This window comes from Cheilinus undulatus, linkage group 3, assembly GCF_018320785.1.
Source record: "Cheilinus undulatus linkage group 3, ASM1832078v1, whole genome shotgun sequence".
NCBI lineage: Eukaryota > Metazoa > Chordata > Actinopteri > Labriformes > Labridae > Cheilinus > Cheilinus undulatus.
In genome coordinates this window covers 29600381-29623774 of record NC_054867.1, presented here as the reverse complement: position 1 = coordinate 29623774, position 23394 = coordinate 29600381, and the positions used below count along the sequence as shown (strand labels likewise).

Sequence of the window (23394 nt, the reverse complement as noted above, 5' to 3'; positions counted from 1 at the left end):
GCCAATGTGGCCACCATGATAAATTTGGTTATGCTGACATGTCCATCCGTCATTACAGCTCATGATGTCCTTTTTATTTAGTACAGTCTTAGAAGTTTATTACAGCTGAGCACAGAGATGCCCTTCATCAGACATTATTAATGTTTATCAGATCATAATCGAAAATAAACAAGTCAGCCTTTTCGGTTGCAGTTCCATCGGAAAGGCGAGGCGTCCGATGGGGAAGATTGTGTACACCCTGCTGTCCCTGCAGGAGCTGAAGAGACGGCTGAAGCAGTGTCACCTCTCCACGCAGGGCTCACGAGACCAGATGATCAAAAGACACAGAGAGTTTGTCCAAATTTACAACGCACAGTGTGACTCCCTAAACCCCAAATCAGGTGAGGAACTATTCTGCTATGATACTGATACTGTGTTAGCACAATAAGGGGCCCGCTGTACTGCTCATGAGACTTTTTTAGCCCTCTGTATATGGCAATAAACAGGAAAATATTGTCAAGCAAGCCACCCAAAACTAATTCAAAACATGCAGATAAGCCATAAATCACCCTTACTTCAATGAACTAGGAATGTTATATAGTATTGGTTTAATTCATTCTAGGCAAAGCTTTCAATTTACTGCTCAATCTTCATTCCAACCATCACCTACCACAGTCATAAGCTTTTGATTCTGGCCAAAAGAACAAGATTAAAGATAATTAGATTCAAAATTTCTGTGGAGGGTAGCTGGGCTCAGAGACAGGGTAAACAGCTTGTAGTAGAGCTGCTGCTCCTTTACGTTAGGGTGGATCGGGTATCTGAAGGATCCCTTTTGGATGCCTTATGGATGCCCCAGTCCTAGATTATCAAAAGAAAATCAATCAATCAATCTATCAGTCTTTATTTGTATAGCACTTTTCATACAACACAATGTAGCACAAAGTGCTTTACACACAAAAAGAATATGAAAGAAAGAATACCCGACTCTACCCCACTCCATCCCTGTCCCATCATCTCCACCCCGCAATTCAAACACAATAGTGGCAAGTTATAAAGTGCATTGAGTAGTCAGATGACCAGAAATGAGCTATAGAAGCTCAAATCCATTTACCAAGTCCATTTTATATCATGAGCAGTGGATTCAGTAAAGCAGGAACATGCACACTGAGAAAACGTCATCTTAGAATACAAAATGAGGAAACACTAGAGGTTGGGTTAAAAACTTAAAACAAAGTAACATAAAATGAAATTTAAGAAATAATAAACTAAAATGAAATGAAAACAGAACAAAAAGATACTAAAATAAGAGCACCAAAATAGCTCAATAAAACTATGTTATAAGTCTAATGCACATAAAGATAATATGGTTGATTATGATATGAGAATAAAATACTAAAAGACAATCCTCAAACAAAATTCAGTTAATGATATAAAGTTTAGTTAAAGGCCTGACTAAAAAGGTAGGTCTTGAGTTTGCTTTTAAAAACATTAACACTTGGTGCAGCCCTGAGGTCTTCAGGTAAGCTGTTCCATAGACGGGGGCTGTAGTAATAAAAAGATACCTCGCCGTATGTTTTAGTTTTAACTTTAGGTGCTGTTAACAGAGAACTTCCCGAAGACCTGAGGGCTCTACTGGGCTCATAAGGTAAAAGCAAATCAGATAGATAAGATGGGCCAAAGCCATTAAGAGCTTTAAAAACCAGTAAAACGACCCTAAAATCTATTCTAAAAGAGACAGGTAGCCAATGCAGAGACCTTAAATGGATGGATGGATGGATTTATTCAAACTATACACTGCATATTAAAATGGACACAGCAACAGTGCCTGGGAGTGAAGCCAGAATATTTGGGACCCCTACCTACCTACCTTAGAATTCTGACTGGCTACAAAAACCCTGCCTCTATGATAACAGATGGGACATCAGTAAGGGTATAAAGAGGAAATGCATGTCAAATACTCTTTAGTCCATTCTTGAATCTGTCATGATTTTCCATTGTTATCATGCTGATTTTTGTTCAAGTGTTCTTTTTTCTGGCTAGTTTTGAATCCATCTCTCTCAACAGACTGTGAAATCACATCTTCTGTTTACACTTTATTAGTCTCAACAGACTGTGAAATCACATCTTCTGTTTACACTTTATTAGAACTGCTGCCTGCCATAACTCTCATGGCACTTGTCACTGTGGAACCACACTAGCTTTGGCTTGCAAAAGCAGCAGCTCAATTAGAGTCACATAGCATCTGAGTCTGCAACATTTCATGGATAAAGATATTCTCTTCAACTTAGATAGAAGACAGCATATCTGTGCTTGGCATGAACATGATTGAACCCTTGGTTAGACAGTATGGGCAGTCTTCTTCTTGTTGTAACCCAACATAATGAATGCCAATCATTCCAGTGATTGGTGTACTTTAGATTTTTTTTCATCTTTATTAAAAAATTCCATTACAGTCTGAAAACATTCACTTCATGCTACTCCAGAGCCTTCAAATGTCATACATATTTCATGAAAATTAAACTGTCAGTGTGATCAGTAGGGAACATAGTTGCTGGTAATATTTCTTTCAAACAACAGATCTATTGATTTCTGTTTCAGACACATTAATGGAACCTGTTTGTACTTAGTAATTCCTACAGGTTCTGCCTTTGTTTGCTTGCACCCCCAGGAATGACCCAGTACAAAACAGCTCCCCCATGAGGATAAAGCCTTTTTTTGTGCTTAACAGTGCAGCTCTCATAACAGGCAATATGTGTGATCCCTAGAGTAATAAGAGATTTCTCTGTCCTCTGTCAGCTGAAGATATTGCCAAAGAGGTGGAAGCCAATGAGAGGATGAAGAGTCAGCTGCAGGGGAAAGCCAAACCTGTGAGTACTTAGTGCTAATAGAATCGCTCAAGCTGGGAGGCTAGAAGTGTTTTATTAGTTTTTTTGTTACATTTACCCTGTGGAATGTTTTTTAATGCTTTGTGGCACTTAAGAGCAATGAGGGGCTTTACCTGTATTTACAGCAGGCAGCTGTTGTGTTTAATAAAAGAATGAAGGCAGGTGAAAAGAGGATTTTTATTAAATGGCTTTGTTGCATCTAAAGGATCGATTAAGTGCATTTATAAAAATATATTAAAGGGTGAGTTTGATAGTTTGATTTGTAACAGCTGCTTTTGAGAGCACGTTTTCATGTTGTCACTCCACATCTCTGACAGGTCATGGTTTTCTCAAAGAATCAGTCTGAGGAGGAGATTGAGGAGATGCATTCAAATTATAGTAAGTTATTTTCTCTTCTTTCGTGTAATCTTTACCATCTTAACAAGGTGATAACAAGTAGTCTGTGCTTCTGGAGGACAACTGATGAATCTGTTTTAAATAACCCTACTTTCTCTAATGGTCCAAATAAGGGAACTACATGTCCATGATTTCTCCATAGCATAAACTTACATTCATTTTATTTTAATTTTTTCCAGGAAGAATAAAAAACAATTTACTAAATTTGTTTATGAAGTTATACAACCAAGTGTCATATTCCTGTTACCTATGCAATGCAGGATAATAACTGATATCAAATAATGTCTTAAAACAATAAGGCAGCCTAAACCAAGACCTATTTTTGCTAGAGTACACCATTTCCTAATATAATCCCTGTACCATACAAAAGTTAATTCTCCTACCTGTTGTTTTAAATATGTAGCTGTTCGCTGAAGCAACAAACCTCAGTGCTGCTTGTTTCCTGGGCCCAATTGTTTGGTTAAAATGACTCAAATGATTGCTGTTTTTTATGGAAAAAGTCACAACAAAATGTCACATGGAAACGCATCAAACTAAAAGAACGTCACACTGCTTTGTTCAGAGGTACCCTGTTTTCACAGAGATTAAAGACACTCTTTCAGGTTTTTGATCTCAGGAGGAAATTGACCATTTTTTTTTATTGTGTTTTGGTTTTTGATGCTGCATTCACTTTTGTGCTCTCCCCATTTATTTTCACTCAAAAACAAACAAATTAAATTTAGAAGGTAATTTGGTTTGATTTTCAGCCCTACTAGAATAGCATCAATTTATCTTTTGTTAGAATAAATAAAGGCTTCTCTCTACAATCTTTATGTTGGAGTGAGTTTAAACCTGACTCGGTGACTTCATACAGATAAAGCTAAGCTAAGACTATGTATCAAATATAAAGCTTTACATTTGGCGTGTTATATTTAAGGAGTTTTTGTTTTGTAAAGCAGCTAAAGAAGAAATACTTCATACTGAACCATGATAAAGTTGAAACCATCTTAACTACAGTAATCTGACAAGCACAGATTATCAACCTGTCTTTATTGTGCATTCAATTTAGGATGCATGATATTGGATTTTTGCTGATATCCGATACGCTGATATTTTAAAACTCATTTTGGCCAATACCAATATTTAATTACATTTTTTCCACTGTAAAAAACACCAATTCCATCCTGTACTACAATTTTTTTTAAATATCGGTAGTCTATCTTTTTAGAAACAGACAAAACATTTGATTTTTTTTTTTATCAGAAATGAAGGATGTATTGTTTTTTTTTTTTTTTTTCAAATACAGCCATACACTGATGAAAAACTTACAGTAATGTCTTTGGGTTACATGTACATTACATGCTACATGTATTTTTAACAGTACAACTTAAGTCATCTGCATCTTTGAGGGCATAAAAAGCAGCAAAATAACCTGCTGACACTGAGCTCCACAGTGCAAAAAGAAATGGCTTATACTTTTAGATTGATTCTCCTTATTACTCAGCCAGTTTGCAGGATGGCTCCCTGAGATACTCCTGACAAAGTGCTTTAGATAACAACAACAACAACAACAAAAAGATCCTTAAATGCAAAAAATCTAGCTATAGTTCAGAGTTCAAATATGATTTTAAATTTTTGAGACTCCAGATGAGCAAAAGAAATAAAACTTCAACTGAAGTAGTTCTCCTGATTCTGCTTTAAACAGCACAAACTAACTAAACAACCAAGTTTAATGGGCATTTCACTGTAAACAGCTCTGTAACAACACAGTGACACCTACATCTCTAATATTGGAGACAGGACACCTGCAGAGTGTGTGCCATGCACAGGAGACTTGGCGCACAGAAGTCTGTCATTGCTTTTGCCATGTTTCAAGCACTATCACATAGCACAACATGCACATTCTTTTTCTCTATTTTCCCTATCCGAAACATGCTATCAAAAGCAGCTGCAATTGCGGCTGCTAAGTGAGACAGGCTTTTTAAGAGTGAAATCCTCATTTATCCACTGAGGCAGTGAGGCTTAACGTACAGGACGGACTCTTAATGCCATATATCTGTAGTGAAGCTAATATGTTTAGCTTTAACGAAGAGCTTCTCTGCTTGACTGGAAACAAAGTTTTGCAGTTCAAGTAAGGCAATAAGCGCCTGCTGGGTATAAATGTAGCAGGACTTTAAATGCATCATTAGCCCGCGGAAGCCCATTTATTCCACCATGCTGAAAGACTGATTATCAAGAGCTATAAATTCAATGATTTTCCTGTTCAGCTCCGTACCTTTGGGTAATCGCTGCTGTATTTTTTAGCTTTGTCGAATGACTTAAGTAGAGGCTGCTGATGAGTTTTCCCTGGCATGAAGTTTTGTCATTCTTTATCTTAAGAAAGTCCTTGTAGTTAGTAGGCGATATGAGGGGTGTTGGTGTCTCCATGCGCGCCCCCGGCACACACACACTGGGAGCCCAGCAAGACGTTCAGAGAAAAAAACGTTTTCTTTTTCCTTGTTCACACAGCACTTAACGGACAGGATGTAGAGATAGAGTACTGCGTCGGACAGCTAACACCCTACCCACTCATTCTTCCTGGTTTTCTGACCATTAACACCTGCTTGTGCAGTGTGTGTCATCCCTCCCTCCCACCTGCACCTGCAACATGTAACCATCCACGTAAAACATGGAATGACAGAAGCTGTGTTAAGTTTAAGAAATTATAATATTGTGTTCACTTAAGCACTGGCCTTGACAAATAAGATTTTCACTGTTCTAATCCAAGTCTTCTCACTCAATGGAGCATGAAAGAAAACTCTCACATCCTCGTCAGCCATAACACTTCAAAAACTTCAGGTATAACAGCTTACAGCCTGGACTAATTTAACTCCAGGTTATATTGATAAGAGTAACATCAGGGTCATATTTACAGACTTCATGTACACATCCTTTGTTTTTTAAGCCATAGGTGGAATTATTTTCCTAATCATTGTTTGCGAGTGCCAAAAGCGCAGCGTACTCCAGCCAGCTCCTACTCTCCCCCTCTCTGTCCCTGTCCTTGTCCATAAATTAAACGCTTTATGAAAAGAGTCCAATTTTTATGGCTAGAAGGGCTTTCCATTCAAGTTACAGAATGTTGGCTCAGTATCTCTGTGCCAGTCCCTTCCTGTGCATCATGAGGCGCATCAGAGCAGTGGAGATGCTTATACTGTATGTCTGCAGCGCTATGAGAAGTGTTAAAGCTTCTGTGCGCATTTAAGGAATTACAAATTTAAACAGTTTTAGTGCAAGCAAAAGTTAAATTCAGACCTGATCCCAACTCAGCCCACTAACTTGGTTCTTTTAGTAGAGCTAACAGGATCATTCTCATTAAAAACTGTGGCTGATCTCCCTGGACGTGGACAGATGAGAACAACTGACAAAGAATGCAAGGCAGTATAGTTGGAATGGTGGATAAACATCCTTAGTCAACTTCCACACAAATTCAGGCTGTCCTGCAGACTCATGGTGAAAAAGTGTCAGCTCGGACCATATGTCGTCATCTGGATGAGATGAAGGGCTATGGCTGGAGACCAAGGAGAACCCCACTGCTGACAAAGAGACATAAAAATGCCAGACTGGAGTTTGCAAAAGTGTATCTGAGTAAGCCTCAATCCTTCTGGGGGAACATTTTGTGGACAGATGAGACTAAGATAGAGCATTATGGAAAAGCACGTCATTCTACTGTTTACAGAAAATGGAATGAGGTCTACAGTACCTACAGTCAAACATGGTGGAGGTTCAAAGATGTTTTGGGGTTATTTTGTTGCCTCTGGCACTGGGTGCCTTGACTGTGTGCAAGGAATCATGAAATCTGGAGACTAAAAAAAAAAATTTTGGGCCGTAATGTAGGGCCTAGTTTCAGAAAGCTGGGTCTGCGTCAGAGATCATGGGTGTTCCAGCAAGACAATGACCCGAAACATACCTCAAAAAGCACCAAGAAAAGGTTGGAGACAAAGTGCTGGAGAGTTCTGAAGTGGCCAGCAATGAGTCTGGATCTAAATACCATTGAACACAGAAGAAGAGATCTTAGAACTGCTGTTGCAAGAAGCACCCTTCAAATCTGAGAGACCTGGAGCAGTTTGCAAAAGAAGAGTGGTCAAAAAATCCAGTTGAGAGGTGGAAGAAGCTTGTTGATGGTTATAGGAAGTGATTGGTTTCAGTTATTTTTTCGAAGGGTGTGCAACCAAATATTAAGTTGAGGGTGCCAACAATTTTGTCCGGCCCATTTTTTGAGTTTTGTGTAAAATTATGTCAATTTTGTGTTTTTTCTTCAGATTTTTTGTGTTGCTCCAATGCACATAAAGGCAATAAAAAAATGTAATTGCAGCAATTTCTGGAAGAAATGGTGTATTTTCTGGAAAAATTCCAGGGATGCCAATACTTAAGTCCATGACTGTATTTCTGATGTCAAAACAGCATTTTTATATTGAATGCGTGTGACTTAAGGCACTCGCTACCAACCTGAAGTGGATACTTCAGAAACTGCAGTTTTTTGCAAAGAAGTTATTCTCCATAATGGTTTCAATTTTCAATGACCGCTGTTACCCTGGTTTTATCACAAAATTGATGCCTAAAAAATTGTCATAGATTAGATTCACATTTGACATTTTAATGAAAGCCTGTAATGACCTCTTTCCAGAGCTTTTGAACCATTTTGGGCTTCTTTTTTGGACCTCAAAGCACAAACTTTGGTTGGAAAATCCTCTCTTACTGGTCTAAAACTTGCTTGAGACAGAATCCATCAACATGAAGTGTGCAACATAATTTTTGTGAAAGTTGAGTAGCTGGGTAATGTAGTGGAGAAGACTTAAGAGAGAATATTCCCAGTATTGGAAGGAGTTTCGGTTTCCAGCAAAATATAATTTTGCGCAGTCAGTGTGTCTCTGAGCCATAATTTCAATCTTACTTTATTCAGTCTACAAACTCTCCAACTGTAGCCAACCTTAAATACCCTCTAAAACACATTACCAGCAATAAAAATAAGTGGAATAGCTTTATCTTCAGTCAGTGAGTAATTGTAAATGAAAATGTAAACCAATGCGGTGACTTCAGGTAATGCCTTCATGCTTAAAAGAAAAAGAGAAAAAGAAAAAACAAACTTCCATTTTTATTATGATATATGGGCTCTGTCTGAACCATTTAGGGTGTTTTTCCCATTTTCTATGCACTCAAAGATAATCAATCAAAGACATACAGTACAGACTCACAGGAATCTGGTCCAGCTGTGTGTGTTTTTCTCCAGGGCAGAGGTTCAGAAAGAGCAGCAGACACAGAGAACAATATCTGAAGTCATGTAGTCATGTTTGAATGAGATGAGAAGCTTGTTGGAAAAAATACTGCAGCACTAACTTTAAAAAGTGCTTGAAAAATGGATCTGAGTCACAGGAGGTGTGTTCTAAAAATAGCCGCGCTGCTGTGATAACCTCTTGATTTATCAGAGAAGGATGTGGATGACTCACTCTGCCAGCATGGGGAATGGTGAATGAGCAGACAGGAAGGTGAAAGCAGCACACGTGCTCAGACAAACATCAGATCCAGCGGGGTTTGAAGCTTTTTTTTTTTTTTTTTCCTTAGTGTGACAGCACGCTCTTACAAAGTTAATACAAACACAAGCTGGCTGTTCAGAGAAACATCCTCATAACCGAGAATAACTCATAGGAAAACATGGAGATCCTGCTTTATAAGCCCACCCCCGGAGAAGATTGATGTGTGTACGTGATCGCTAGCTGTCATCATCAGGGGAAAAAGGATGTTCTGACTGGAGTAATGCTTTCTTAGAGTCACTATGAAAGTTCACACTAGACAAGTGATATTACCAGTCATTACAGTAAATAACAATACAAATATGGACAATTTAAATACATTTGACAGAAACACAGATAATGCAGCACTCTTTTTAACTGCAGCCATACAAAATTACCCTGACCGACAACATAGGAAAAACAGCCATGAAAAAAATCTTTGCCCCCTTTCTGGTTCCTGATGTTTTTGCATATTTATTACACATAAATATTAAGGATCATCAAACCAATTTAAAGAGAACCTAAGTAAATACAAAATGCGGTTTCTAAATGATGATTTTATTTATATAGGGGAAATAATACAAATCTATCTGGCCCTATGTGAAAAATAATTGCCCCCTTGTGAAATTATGAGTTAACTGTGATTAGCCACAGTTCTTGGAAAGCTGAGTTCAATTTCACTGGCCACACCCAGGCCTGATTACCGCCAGATTTGTTGAATCAAGAAATCACTTAAATAGAACCTATCAGACAAAGTGAACTATGCTAGAAGATCTCAAAAAGAAACACATCATGCCACGATCCAAAAAAATTCAAGACCAAATGATTGAAATCTATCAGTCTTGAAAAAATATGCAAAAACTCAGGAATCAGAAAGGGGGCAAATACTTTTTCACAGCACTGTATACAAATACACTGTAACCTTTAATAAAAAGCCCCTGCATGCCTCTGTCGCCACAGTGCTCGAACAGTTCTAAAATATCCAAAGTTCATTATAGTAAAATACGTTTTCGGCAGATCTGTTAAAACTGCTGTACAACAAAGAGTTAGCAGTTGAAGGATATAAAGATTTATTATGTAAACAGTAAAGTGTACTTTTAAAGTTAAACAAAGTTTTACAGAAATTTGGTTTGGAGATATTCGATCTCACGAATTTCAAATAATTTCAGAAAGTAGAAGTTGTTCCATCCCCAGCTTGAGAAATGGAGACTGATGGTTTATCACACCTTTATATTTTTTATTTAGGCAATGCAAATAGTCACAAAAAGCTGTGCAACTAACAAACAGAAAGACAGACGTTACAAAACCAAACAGAACCCACATACACAACAAAATACCAAATATTAGTAAGATAAAAGCACTCACAAAGATTGCATTTTAACACAGTATTCTTTAAACGCAACATTTAATAATCAAATATATATCAGTGCAGAGGCTGATCCCTCTGTCTTTTCACCATTTGTTCGTAATAAGTGAGTGGTCAAGTGAGAAGTAGTGAAAGGAGAGAGGAAGCAGAAGAGAACGGGAATTATGTTGGATAATATTTGTGTGTAACGTTGTATAGCCTGACTGTAATACTCCCAATTTCACACTTTAGTACCACAAGCAACAATTAAAGCTAATACAACTTTTTTATGTACATTTTTGCTCTTTAGGTATTCTTTACAGAAGTTAGCTTTTTTTTTAACAATAGGTATTTGCTAACCACAAAATATCTTATCCATCCCCTCAGTCCTTAACTAGCATTGCTATCGCTGACAGTAAACAGCAAAAAAAAAAAAAAAAAAAAAATACATTGAATTATTTAAAGGTAGCTGTTAGCTAAAGCCCCTGTGAGGATTTTTTTAGGCAGTTATGAACCAAATTGAAATTTAATTCTGATGCCTGACCTCTTAAAGCAAAATTGCTGTGTATGGGTAGCTTCTTTATCCAGAGGTTTTCTCTGATAGGTAGAATGTTTGAGTGTAGAATGGCATGGAGTATGTACATAAAACCTTTTTTTTTCCTGTGCAGTTTCGGCAGTTGTTTGCTATGATGCATACTGTGACATTGAAATGACATTTATCATACGGCCCTTCTTCAGTGCACTTAACGTTTCAATGCTGCCACCTCATTTAAGTTGCAAATTAATTATTCAACTGAAAACCCCCGCTTTGAGATATAGTTCTTTTTCCCAATGAAAGCAGAATCCCAGTCACGTCTGTGGGATTGACAAGTGTTCACTCCTATCTCAGTCAGCAGCTGTCACTTACCTCCCACTTTTTCTCGCCTGGAACAAGGTTTCCTCTTCTTTTCTCCAGATTTTCCTGTCAGTGGCATACATTTTTCACAGCAATCTCTCAGACACCGAGGATCGGGTGTCAATGATTTTGTTAGACTGTTGATAAGTGTTTTCAGTTTGGGTTTGCTGCAGTCACTTTTGCTAAAACTAAATAAGAGGCGGGGTTACTAAACCAGTCTTGTCAAACTTGGATGGATCATCACATGAGCCAAAGTAAAGTGAAAGCTTTTCTTTCTCATGACAGTGGAGATGTTCAGAAAGTTTGAAATATATAGAGCTTGTTTGATACAGACACTCTTTTTAGTGTTTAGCTCATCCACTGTCAGTATCATGGTGTGCATCTGTAGCTACAGTGAGAGTGGTGCTGCTTTGTTTTTACAGACTTAGACTGCAGGTTTTCTTTCAAATGTGAAAAAAAGTTGTATTCGCTTCATTAGGTTTTTTTCTATGTGAGCCAGCAAAAACCATAGGAGGGATTGATTGCTTTTTAAATGTTTTGTGAAATCTTGTTGCTTTTTTCCATGCTTTCTGCAGCAGCTTTAATGGAAACATTTGATTTAAACTCACATGGACCTCAAGAATATCAGCTGCTGCCAGAAATCGGCTGGGGTTGAAGTAAACATCCTCCAAGAGAAGAAATTTTTTTTTTTTCACATATTAAATTCTCAGCTTTTCCATCAGCTTTATTTTTTATCACTTTAAGATTGCCTGAATTACATTAAAATAAACACATTCAAAATATAATTAAAATCTGTTTCTTTGGTAAAATAACAGCCGTAAATCACTCTTCATTAACTGAAACATTTAGAGCGCACTGATGTTAATTACAGTGTTCTCTTCTTCTGTGTTTACACGAGTATCGCAGATCTGCAGATGTTCTGGATTCCTGCTGAAAGCGATGAAACCAATTATTTATTTTTGGATGACTTCCAAAACTTAATTTATATTCCACTACTGCCTGCTTCCATTCATAGTCAGTGATAATGTCTTCTCAATGACTATTTTCGCCTCCACCGCAGCACTGAAAGTGCTTTTTTTGTCGCAGTGATCTCATCTAGGGCTTGTGCCTGTGGTGTTGAATAAATGCTCCTATTTTGTCTAATCTGTTTAACCTCTCAAGGGTGGAATTTGTCTCTTCTAAGTCAAAATATTCATCTAATCGACCTGATGTGTAAGAATGATCTCACAAAGAAAAATATGTAGTGAGTGTTTTTTTTTTTTTTGGTACCTAAGATGATGTTTTCTGAGGTTGATAATTTTCCATGATGTGTTTTAAAACCATAAAATATATATTACTTTGATAAAATATAATGCTAATGTTGCCAAGTAAGAAGCCCCCTTCGCTGCTGTTTCATCAAGTGACGACTCCAGAGGGCTGAACAGTGATCTCCCGCATCCCAGAGTAGGGCTGGGCAATTAATCAAAAATTAGATTAAATTCAATTTAATTTTCAAATCGCAATTTTTTTTTAACCTGACATTTGCGTCAAAATAACAGTTAATCTGATATTACTATGTTGGTGATAATATAGGATGATTTATTGCTTGTTTTTGTTGGAAAATAGGTGACATGAGGAACTTAAGAAATAATCTCATATCAATCTGCACTCGAATATTGAAAGGGAAAAAAATTGCAATTAGATTATTTTCCCAAATCATTCAGCCCTACCCCAGAGCCACCCTCTCCATGCTCTCATGAGAGGCGTCTGGCTGCAGACCTCTGTGGTGGGGTGTTTTTGGGTTCATCTGTTGCAGACCTCTGCAATGGGGAGACCTCAGCCGTAAGGCGGGAAGTGACTAACCTTTGTTGGGTTTTTCCTTAGTTTGTGGTGTTATTTTCAATTTCACCCCCCTTACCCTAACACTAACCGTTAGGGTTTGGGTGCCTGACCTATAACCCCCCTAGGGTTTTCATTAGTTAGTGGTGTGTTGAATTAAAATTTATCTCACTCAGTAATTTTTTTGTTTTTATTCATAAAATTCTGCTGTTGTGAAAAATAGACACTGTAACCTCTGATAGCAAGTGGAAAATTTAGGCTTGGGTAATGTATGCCACTTCCCACTCCACAGTTAAGATCGCCCCATTGTAAAGGTCTCCAACTGATGAGCCCAAAACGCCCCACCATAGAGGTCTACAACCAGTTCCTCTAAGCTCTCAACATGGACACATTCTATTACCTACCCGTACACATGGCTGTTGCAGCCCAAACAGCATTGCCACCTTTAACAGACCCAGGCTTAGCAAGAGGTGTGGGGGAAGCAGAGCTATGGTGAGCTGCCCTGACTGGGACTAGAACTTACCCCCGCCGGACCAGGCTGACACTCTGCCTCCCCGTCCCTATCCTAGCACGACTCACAATTACAACTACCGACCATTATTTGGCCCCCAGCTAGCATTATTCCTCCTTATTCAAATCCACTGACTGGCCTGAACTGCTTCAAATCTCCTTAACTGTCTTTTGCAAACACTTCCAGCTCTCTTAAGTAAAGAATACAATTAAAAAAATGAACGATTTGGGGCGCAGGTGGCCTAGTGGTTTAAGGCACGTTTCACCTACCCGGACGGCCCGGGTTCAAATCCGACCTGAGGCCCTTTACCGCATGTATCTCCCCCCGCTCTTGTCCCTGTCCCAGCCTCCTTCTGGGTGGGTTGTGCTTGACCCCTTAACTTTTAATTATTAGCACCTGTGTTACCCTAAACATTTCCATGCAATGCTGTATTATATCTTTGACAAGTAGTGTATACCTCAGATTCTGTTTGCATAATGTCCCTGAATCTTCCCTTTGCACCTTTTCTAACATTAATGTTCTGTTACCTGCAGGGAAGCAGCACAGCAGTGATTTTTCCCGCCTGATTGCTCAAGTTCGGGGTCGCCTGGAGACCAGCAGGCAAAATCGTATGAAACAGCAAGTCATTGCAGGGGAGGACGAACATAAACCCCACTCTGCAGGTACTGCACCAGTCATAAAACATACTCCAGCTGCAGGAGACTTTTTAAGCCCCTTTGGTATCCTGTAGCACGAGTCACCTGATTCACCTTGTATCTTCACAAAACACATTTCAAATGTTAAAATTAGTGCACATTAATTTCTTTGTGACTAAATTGTTTTCCCAGTAAAATGCAAATGAAGCATTGTGATGCAGTTTGGCAGGGTTGTTGTGATTCTCTCCTGGCCCTTTGTGTGAGTGGAAGAGTTTATAAATTAAGTGCCCTCTTATGTATTGCTCCATCCTTGTTAAATCCACAAACTAAATTGTTAGTTTGATTTCATGTGTTTTGGGAACAAGTGAAAATGCAGAGAACAATCTGCTCAATACTATGAAGGAAGTGCAGATAAGGACAGAGAGGATATGGAGTGGAAATCAAACACAACCCCTCAGAAAGCAACAGCTCTAAAAGGATTCATAGGTATATTTTCAGTGTAATTCTTCTTATCAGACTTGAAAATCTAAAGATTTTTTTCCAGCCACTTCTTCCAGTGTTCTCTAAATGACACTAGAGCCTATGTCAAACTTTAAATATGGGGCTAAAAATCCAAAATCGTTTCTTGTGGCACCATGAAAACAGATTTCTCTGTTCTCTTTCCTGCTCCGTCAGAATACTGTAGCAGCAATCAGACAACTTTTTCATCTGAAACCCCATCAGTACAGAGTGTTTTTTGTAACTTTTGATCCATATTCCTGCGTGCTTTCTGTCCATTCTGGCATCATATTCTTCTGTGGCTTGTTTTCAGCTTATATACCAGAATCATATTATGAGGCTCACATTTAAAGAAGATGTTAACATTTGCCTATAGCTTGTGTAAAAGTAACGATGTCATAAGATTCTCCTTTCTTGTATTTTTATTGTTCTAGTACATAACGGAAAATGAAATCAATGTGATGGACTTTAATTAGTTAATTTAAAAGGTAGCTGTATTGTACAAACTCCAAAAATGGCAATTATATTACAGCATTAATTTACGGCAAGTTGATGTTACATAAATGTAAAAGCTTTCTCTTTAAGATTAACCTGCTGTTGTGTTATATCACTTTCAGCTTTGATTCTTACTGATGTGACTAATAAAAAAAAATTAGCTGTTTTCATTTTTTCAAATTAGGTAGTACTGGAGTATCTCAAATGATGACATCCTTTAATCACAGCCTTGTTTGATACTTGTGTTACGGGCTAAACCCAGGTAAATAGATAATGCCAGAAACTAAAGCCCTAACATCTAGTGTATTGTAGGAAAAGGTGAAAGAAAACAGGACTGGTTTTCAGTGTTGGAAACACAAGCTGGGATAGCTCACCTTCACTCTGCTGTCTGGCCTAGTTCGTCCTGCAAGCGTTGTGTGGAGCGAGCCCAAACTCTCTTTCAGTTCAGTTTTTGTTCAGTTGGGATATGACTAAAAAACAGTGACCGGTTTCATTCAAGTCTGTGGGGGTTTGGTTGCTGTAGAGTCCGAGTTAGCATCTTTTTGTCTTAGTGGCAGTGTTCCCCACTACCTGGGTCTTGTGACGTCATTTAAAGGTGACACAGTTGCAGCTTCGCGCGCACTGCTGTCATGGTTCATTCAAGACGGTCGGACATTCCAACGCAGCTTAACCCATTGGTTATTTCCCACATTTAAACCAGTCCAAAACAATTTACACAGAAAAAGAAAGGAAAGGAAGAAGGACTCTAGCTATCGTGCTTATTCCTAACACTTGGTTCAGTAAGAAGTGGAAGTCGGGGAAAATCTATTTGTCATGGTTAAGCATTAAGCAAATAAGGGCCTGTTCTTAATAAATGAATGAATGAGTGTCTATGGTGAAAATTGTACCTTTTTGATCACTAAAGGTATAACACAGTGAGTTTTCAGGCTGACATTGGTCCCTAGAAGGGAGCTTTGTAAATTCGAGCTATTATCATTTTCATTATTATTTACACAGGGGATTTCTGCTTGGGTTTTTTCATTGCAACATCTGACACATTGATATTTTTGCCTCCTGCAGATCAAGATCCAACATCGAAAAGCTGCTCAGAGTTGAAGACAGAAGAGAGAGAGGCAGATGAAAAGCTCTCTGCAGAAGTGATTGACTTGTCTTCAAGCCCCACTTACAGTGACGTGTCCATCAGCAGGTGAGCCTTAGATATGGTTCACATGAGAGAGATACTGAGTCATCCAGAGGAAGTGACTCAATGGAAGCTTACATCCAAATATGACCTACTTATTGTGATTCCACGGTTATAATGAAAAGGAATCTGACCGAAGCTTTATGATTTGTTCATGAAAAGGCAGGTATTCAGAGTGCTACTCTGACAACTCCCTCAGCTGCCATTTCAGAAATATGATAGCCATTAATTTTGAAGGCTCTTGTGTGGCTTTCATTCTATTAATCTGTTATTTATGTAATATTTAATTAACACTCCTCATTAAGCTTTATCATAGTAATGACAATTATTGTGGTAACTCAATCTGAGCTAATTACATTCAGCTGTGGACAAACTGGAAAAGAGGAAACAACCTGCTGTGTCTGGATTATAGCCTGCAAAGCTTCTAAATGGTCCATCTTTAACTCTTTTTAGCAAACATTTACAAGTAATAGATTAGTTTTTCTCTTGATCCTGATTTCTGCTTTTAAAAATGCAGATCAGCAAACCGTGTATGAGATGTGGGATAAATTGTGATGGGTTGGTTAATACAGGGGATGGGGGCATAATAGATTAGTGTGACTTCTAATGAATCATTTCTGCTAATATTTCATTTTCTCCAAGCAGAGCTTAAAAGAGCTGCATATAGTCACAAAAGAGCCTTATGTTGAGTATCTAGACCATAAACACAGTTGACAAAGTAATTATCCTCTCCTTTTGAAGATGAAAGTGCTGCATAGTGAGAAATGGAACAAAAAGAAAGTCTGACTTTATTCCCCTGTGCTTAGTGAATAAGTTTGAAATTGTCACTTTGATATGAAACATCTCACTCAGCATGATCTTTTTAGTCACAAAACAACACTAGCATCCATTCTTTTTACTTGATTGTACCTACATTAATGAAACCTTGAACGTTTTGGGCTCAACATGAGTCAACAGGTACACATTTGGTGACGTTTAGTGAATAGTGTCATCTCTGTCATAAAGAAACAGTGCTTAACAAATTTATTAGACCACCCTAACCCTAACCAAAGTAAGGTTTATGCCACAGCTGCCCTAAATTAACAGCATTGGTAATTGCCAAAATCATTTTTTATGTTTCTGCAATTGTTAATTCACCAATATGTAGAAGCTCTTTAATCCAAATGATATTTTTAATGCTCAAACATATAATTATTACTGTTATCCATGACTTTTCAAATTTACTGATTTACAAAAACTGAAAAAATAGTAAAGCACATTAATATTTCTTGATTAATATGCCAAATTATAGTTATTTACTTGCATTCCTGAAGAGAAAAATGAGTTTTAGTGGTTGAATGTTATGCTTGATTCATTTGTGACTTCTCAGAGAAGCCCAGTGAGCCGGCTCAAATTTGGGTATAAAAAGGTGAATTCAGTTTGAAATTCCTCATTCCTGTTCAAAATGGTAAAACGTGGAGAGCTCACTGAAAATGAAAGAGTCTGCATTAAAGCACTTCATGATGCTGGATGGTCTTTGAGACAAATATGACAGGTGGTCTAATAAATTTGTGAAGCACTGTACATACTTGTTGAAGGAATTATGAAGTACAATGTGGAGAATTTGAGAAAGACGCCTGAAACATCTCAGTGAGAGCATTTATTTCTGGCTGTGAAACCATAAGGACTTGAACAACCTCTCTAAATCTTTATTGCCGCTCCCCCAGCACACACATTTATTTAGTTTTTTTATATTTATGTTTCATTTTCCTTTTTCACACAGCAGCTCTCCACAGCCCTCTGGCCCTGTACTTCTGGGTGAACACTCGTGAGAATTTGTCTTACCCTGACAAATTTTGCAATTTTATATTGGAAAACTGTGGAAGACGGTTACCATTACTTTCTCTTTCTTTCTCTAAAGATAACATTTAGACTACTGTATAGGGAAATTTACTTAAAACTCAGAATTCTGGGGGGAAAATTCAGAATTCAAAAAAGTGGCCCTCAGACACCTTCAAAGATATCTGTTATTTGGGGACTGAACTACATCTCAAGAAATCAGAAAATCATCAAAAAGTTTATTTTGCCCTGTGATTTCATTCAAGAAGTGAAACCACCATATATTCTAGTTTCATTATTACAAAGTAAAATATTTCAAGACTTTTTTTGTTTTAATCTTGATTATTACGGCCTATATTTTAAAAAAAATCTCAAATCCACTTTCTCAAAATACTGGAATATCGCAAAACAACAGTCTAAAAAGGGATTTATAATACAGAAATGTTGACCTTCTTTAAAATTATACTCATTTATGCACTCAGTAATCAGTTGGAGCTCTTCCCGTACAAATGACTGCATCAATGTGACGTAGCATGGAACCACTCAGTCCGTGGCATTGCTGGGGTGTTATGAAGTCCAGGTTGCTTTTATGGCAGCCTTCAGCTAATCTGTATTGTGAGTCTGATGTTTCTCATCTTCCTATTAGCAACATCCAAGAGATTCTTGGTTCAGGATTCAGAGGTTTAGGTCAGACCAGATGGCTGGCCAATCGAGCACAGTTATAGATCGTTTCCACCCAGCGGTCCGGCTCAGTTCCGTGCGGTACGGCGCACTTTTTTTGGCGTTTCCACAGAGAAAGGGTCCCAAAAAACCGACCCGTACCGTCCCACTTTTTGGCACCCTTCCGTAGGGGTATCAATCTTACCTAACCGTAACAAAAAGGTGGAGCTACACACACAACAATAGGGGCTGCACTGACGTCACATCAGTGCGTGACTCAGCTGCTCGCCTCCGGGCTTCAAACACGGAAGTCTGTGCTGTGAGAAGCGGGTGAAAACAGGAGAAAAATGGACCAATACCTGCCTAAATGGGACATATTTGGACTCGACGGAGATCCTAACTGTTTCCTAGTCTATGGATATTGGTATCTGGCCACAAATCAAGTTTCCTGACGTTTATCTGGACCTGATTTTAAGAACACAAAGCAGAGCCCAAAGGCTCACATCAGCCTAATCCATCTGAGATGGATGAGAAACTAAATTAATGCAGAAGTTTTGTGAATACGAAGCCTTAGAACAGTTCATTCTCATTTGTAACTAGTTATTAGTCTACTTCTTACGTTACGTAACCTGTGAAAACATCACTCTGTGGTTGTTGAACGGGCTCATAAAACTTCAGGCTGCAGACTATTTTAAAGCGAGATCAGCACACCCTGGATTTCTGACTTAATCTAGCTTGATTTTAACACCAGCTGAACTTTTACTTTATTTTTAATGTGGCAAATTCTCACAGTACAGCTCTAAACTTTCATATTTTGTCATATAAACAGTTATAGACTAGATATATTCACATATTAACTCAGCGTTACGACTCAAACCGTCTCTGTACACGTATTCCATCAGCTGAAGATCTGTACTGACAGCGGTTAACATAACTAAAATGTAGTTATTTTTTTAAAAGCACTTTCAGCTGAAATAAAGCTTTTTAATGCTTATTCCCTGCTGATTTCTGTCACTCATCCTTTCTATAACTCTGCTGCTGGAACAGCTGACTTGAGCTGTCTATGATTTTACATGCATGCTTTTACAGCCCACCCACCCAAGTGAGAGCATGGGTGTCTGTGGAAACACAAACTATTTTGGGGTTTAGCATACCAAACCATACCAAACTGAACTGAATCAAACCTGACCCCCTGAAGGAAACGCGGCTTTATACCATGGTCTGCAAACCAGTTTCTGGTAGTTTTGTCTTCACTGTGGGCAGGTGCCATGTCCTGCTCCTAATAGCTTCTCAGCAGATGGAAGCATGAAGTTCTCTAAAATTTCCTCGTAGATGACTGACAGTGTTGACTGTGGACTTGGTAAAGTACAGTGGATCAACAGCAGTAGATTACAAGGCATCCCAAATCATTACTGACTGTAGAAACTGAAATGGTAGACGCCAAACACCTTGGAGTCTGTTCTTCTCAGATCTTCCCCCAGACTCTGGGACCTTGACTTCCAATTACATGCAAAATTTAGTTTAATCTGAAAACAGGATTTTGGACCACTGAGCAACAGTCCAGTTATTTTTCTTCTTAGTCTAAAGTGTGATTTATGCTTCTGCGTCACGTCCACAGTGTAGGTACACCATCGATCATTGACCATTGGAAGTTCTGCGTCGAGGGAACACGTCGCTCTGCAGTTCACCGCCATGACGCTGGGGGGGTGTGGCTGTGTGTTTGTGGTTTCAGAGGGGTCACATCCGAGCGGCTGTGTCGCTCTCTGCTGAACTGGACGACGTCTGTTTTTAATGAAAGAGTGGATGCTTGGGTGTGTAACTACAACCAGTAGTCGATATTGCATGTTTTTTACACATAGGCACAAACCAGAGGTTGCACTGGACTTTCTTGTTGTTCATCACTCCTTCAAAATCCCGCTGGATCTATCCTGACAGAGAGCTTCATACAACACACGCTCATGCGTCATAGTGCTGAGACAAGTTGGAGAGATGGAGAACAACTTTTGAATTCTGTCTCTGTTATGACCTGTGAGTAGGTTACAAACGTATGCCTTTATCTGTTATATTTTTATGACTGATATCATGGAAACTACGGTGTTAAAGTGAGGTTTCAGAGAGAGAGGAGAGAGAGAGCAAGAGCGAGCGAGTGAGCGAGAGAGAGGAGGGTCGGGTGCGGGTGAGCGAGCAAGAGAGAATAAAGCAACAGGCCCTGATCTGAATCATCATTCACCCATCTCTTTGTTATATTTCCATGATAAATGAGCAAACTTTGGTGTTTAAAGTGAGGTTTCAGTGGTGAGCAAGCGAGGTGGAAGCAGCGGGAACTGTTTTGAATCATTGGTCACCTTGGACACATGCAAATTTCCCATAAAATCAAACCTGTTACGAACAAAACGGGAAATAAAATGGCAATTTCAGCATCAGTGTGCAGACATGATTAGAACAACATGAAGGCCTTTGCTCATTGTGCAAAGGCCTCTGCATGCCGACCTGTGTACTGAAACATCTGCAGGCTGCAGCAGCCTCTCTGTGCGCTGTCAGCACAGAGACCAACGGGCTTTCATTAATCTATGATGTTGAGGTCAGTGAGAGAGCCCACTGGCTACAAGATTTATAATAGATGAAATAACCTCCTTGATAGTCCATGTGTGCAAAATGGAAAAGGTCTATGCATCTGTCTGTGTTTGTGCGCAGACATCCTCATCATTCCAGCCCGTCAAAATGACGGACAGCCTTCAAAATTCTCCGTCATTCTTCAAAAAAATCCATCAATGACGGAGAATATTCAGTTAACGTGACCTCTTCAAACGTAACCAATGATGTAGAATTGCGATATGTGCGTTAATAACAGGAAGAAAGACCAGAAAAAGCAACTGCTGGAAATGATGTTTTGAGCAGACCAATCACAGCCCTTGCAGTCCGCGTCGCCGCACATTTTTTGGAGCTGCGCGTTAGGCTATGGCGTAGGGGTCCGCGTCGACGCAGAGGGCTACGCCGTCGACACGACACAAAAGCATAAATCAGGCTTTAGTGAGATGCTTAGAACAGCTTCAGTCTGCTCCTTGTGAAAATCCCCTTAATTCTTAAATCTTCTTTGTTTGGCAATCCTCTGAAGGCTGAGCTTATCCCTGTTGCTTGTGCACCTTTTCTTACCATATGTTTCCCTTCCATTCAACTTTCTATAAATAATGTATGCTTTGCTACAGCCTCTGAGAACAGCCTGTCCTTTCAGCAGTGACCTTATGTGGCTTACCCTCCTTATGAAGGATGACATTGATTGTCTTCTGGATATCCGTCAAGTCAGTAGTCTCCCACATGACTGTGGTTGTGTGAAGAGAACCAGAGCGAGCGAATAAAAACTCAGGAAACCTTTACAAATTGGACTTTTCCTCAATATTCTAATATTTTGAGATAGGGGATTTTTTTTATTTTCTTGAGCTGTAAACCATAATCATCAAGATTAGAACAAAAAGTCTTGAAATGTTTCACTTTGTTTGGACACTTGACTTTCTGAAGTAAAATACATGAACTTATGCGTTTTAAGTGCACCATCTGTTTTTGAAATTAAGTTTATACTCTACTTATCTCCATATAGCATCTTATAAAACAATTTTACTGACAAGCTTTTTGCATGAAATAACACATTAAAACATCACATGAAAAGACACTTGGAATGATCAGAAACACAGGCTTATAGAGCCACTGTAAATGGAAACAGGAAGTAAACAAATCCCACTTGATGAGTGAAGTAGAAATAAATAAAACAAAGATAGAATGCATAACAGGAGATGGAAAATAAAACCCACTGAATGATTACAATAATTAGTTTGAAATCCTGCTGATGTGCAGTCAGAGCTTAATCATGTGTAATTACAAACAGATTGCTTGTTGTCTCTAAATGAGGCCTAGAGGCTAAACTCCACATCTTGATCCCAAAGAACAAGACGAGCTCCATTGCCACACCGTAAAATACTGATATTGATGGTCTGCTGTCTGTGTGGTCAGCTGAGCTGTGCAGGAATCAACCAAAGCCAGCCAGAACACAGTTCAAATCCCTACACAATATTTACATTGGGCTTAGGTTCAGGAAAATGGGGGGATTTGTATCTGCTGTTGGTCCTTTAAGTTTGCATACAGCTTTCTTTGGTGCATATAATTGAGGATTTTCTCATAATGTTAACTGTGGTAATTCCAAAGTTAAAGCTTCTGTCAGAAACATTTTATGTTAGTTCTGGTGACCCCTGTAAATAAAATGATACTTATTTTATTTACACGCTGCTCATGTGTAACCAGTGTTCTCAAACTAAAAGGAAAACATCCTGCTGACGTTTAATAATCAATTAAAACACTTACTCTGATTCTATTTTATAGACATTATAATTAAAAGCACTTTTGGCAAAACTAATAATGTGCCCCTCTTTTAAATAATGACAGCCAATAAATCTTAAACTAATCTCATAAAGTAACAACCTGGCACGCCAGATGGATTTGTCCATCTGGAAAACCACTCATAGACAGCGTTGGGGAAAGGGCACAGCCTTTAAAAAACACTCGGAGGGTGATTGGCTGAGCTTTCTGTCTGTCACATCTTCACTGGCCAAGTAGAGCAACAAATCATGTGACATAGCCACAACCAAGCTGCGCGTCTGCACCCCTACCAAAGGAGTAAACTCCATAAAGAACTGCATAACGCCACAAACCATGGTGACTGTAGACAGGTCAGTACACGACTTTTGTTGTTCTTGAAAAGAAAA

General features: G+C 38.7%; 1 protein-coding gene across 1 annotated transcript in view; it reads left to right on the top strand.

Annotated features, from left to right (window-relative positions):
• Positions 1-23394, top strand: part of rad18 (RAD18 E3 ubiquitin protein ligase) — a 58033-nt gene that overhangs the window by 16940 nt on the left and 17699 nt on the right. The window contains exons 7-11 of the mRNA XM_041815176.1: positions 193-380; positions 2776-2846; positions 3182-3242; positions 13888-14016; positions 16042-16168. Of these exons, the coding sequence (XP_041671110.1) occupies positions 193-380; positions 2776-2846; positions 3182-3242; positions 13888-14016; positions 16042-16168 (576 nt within the window). The remainder of the gene's footprint in view (positions 1-192; positions 381-2775; positions 2847-3181; positions 3243-13887; positions 14017-16041; positions 16169-23394) is intronic.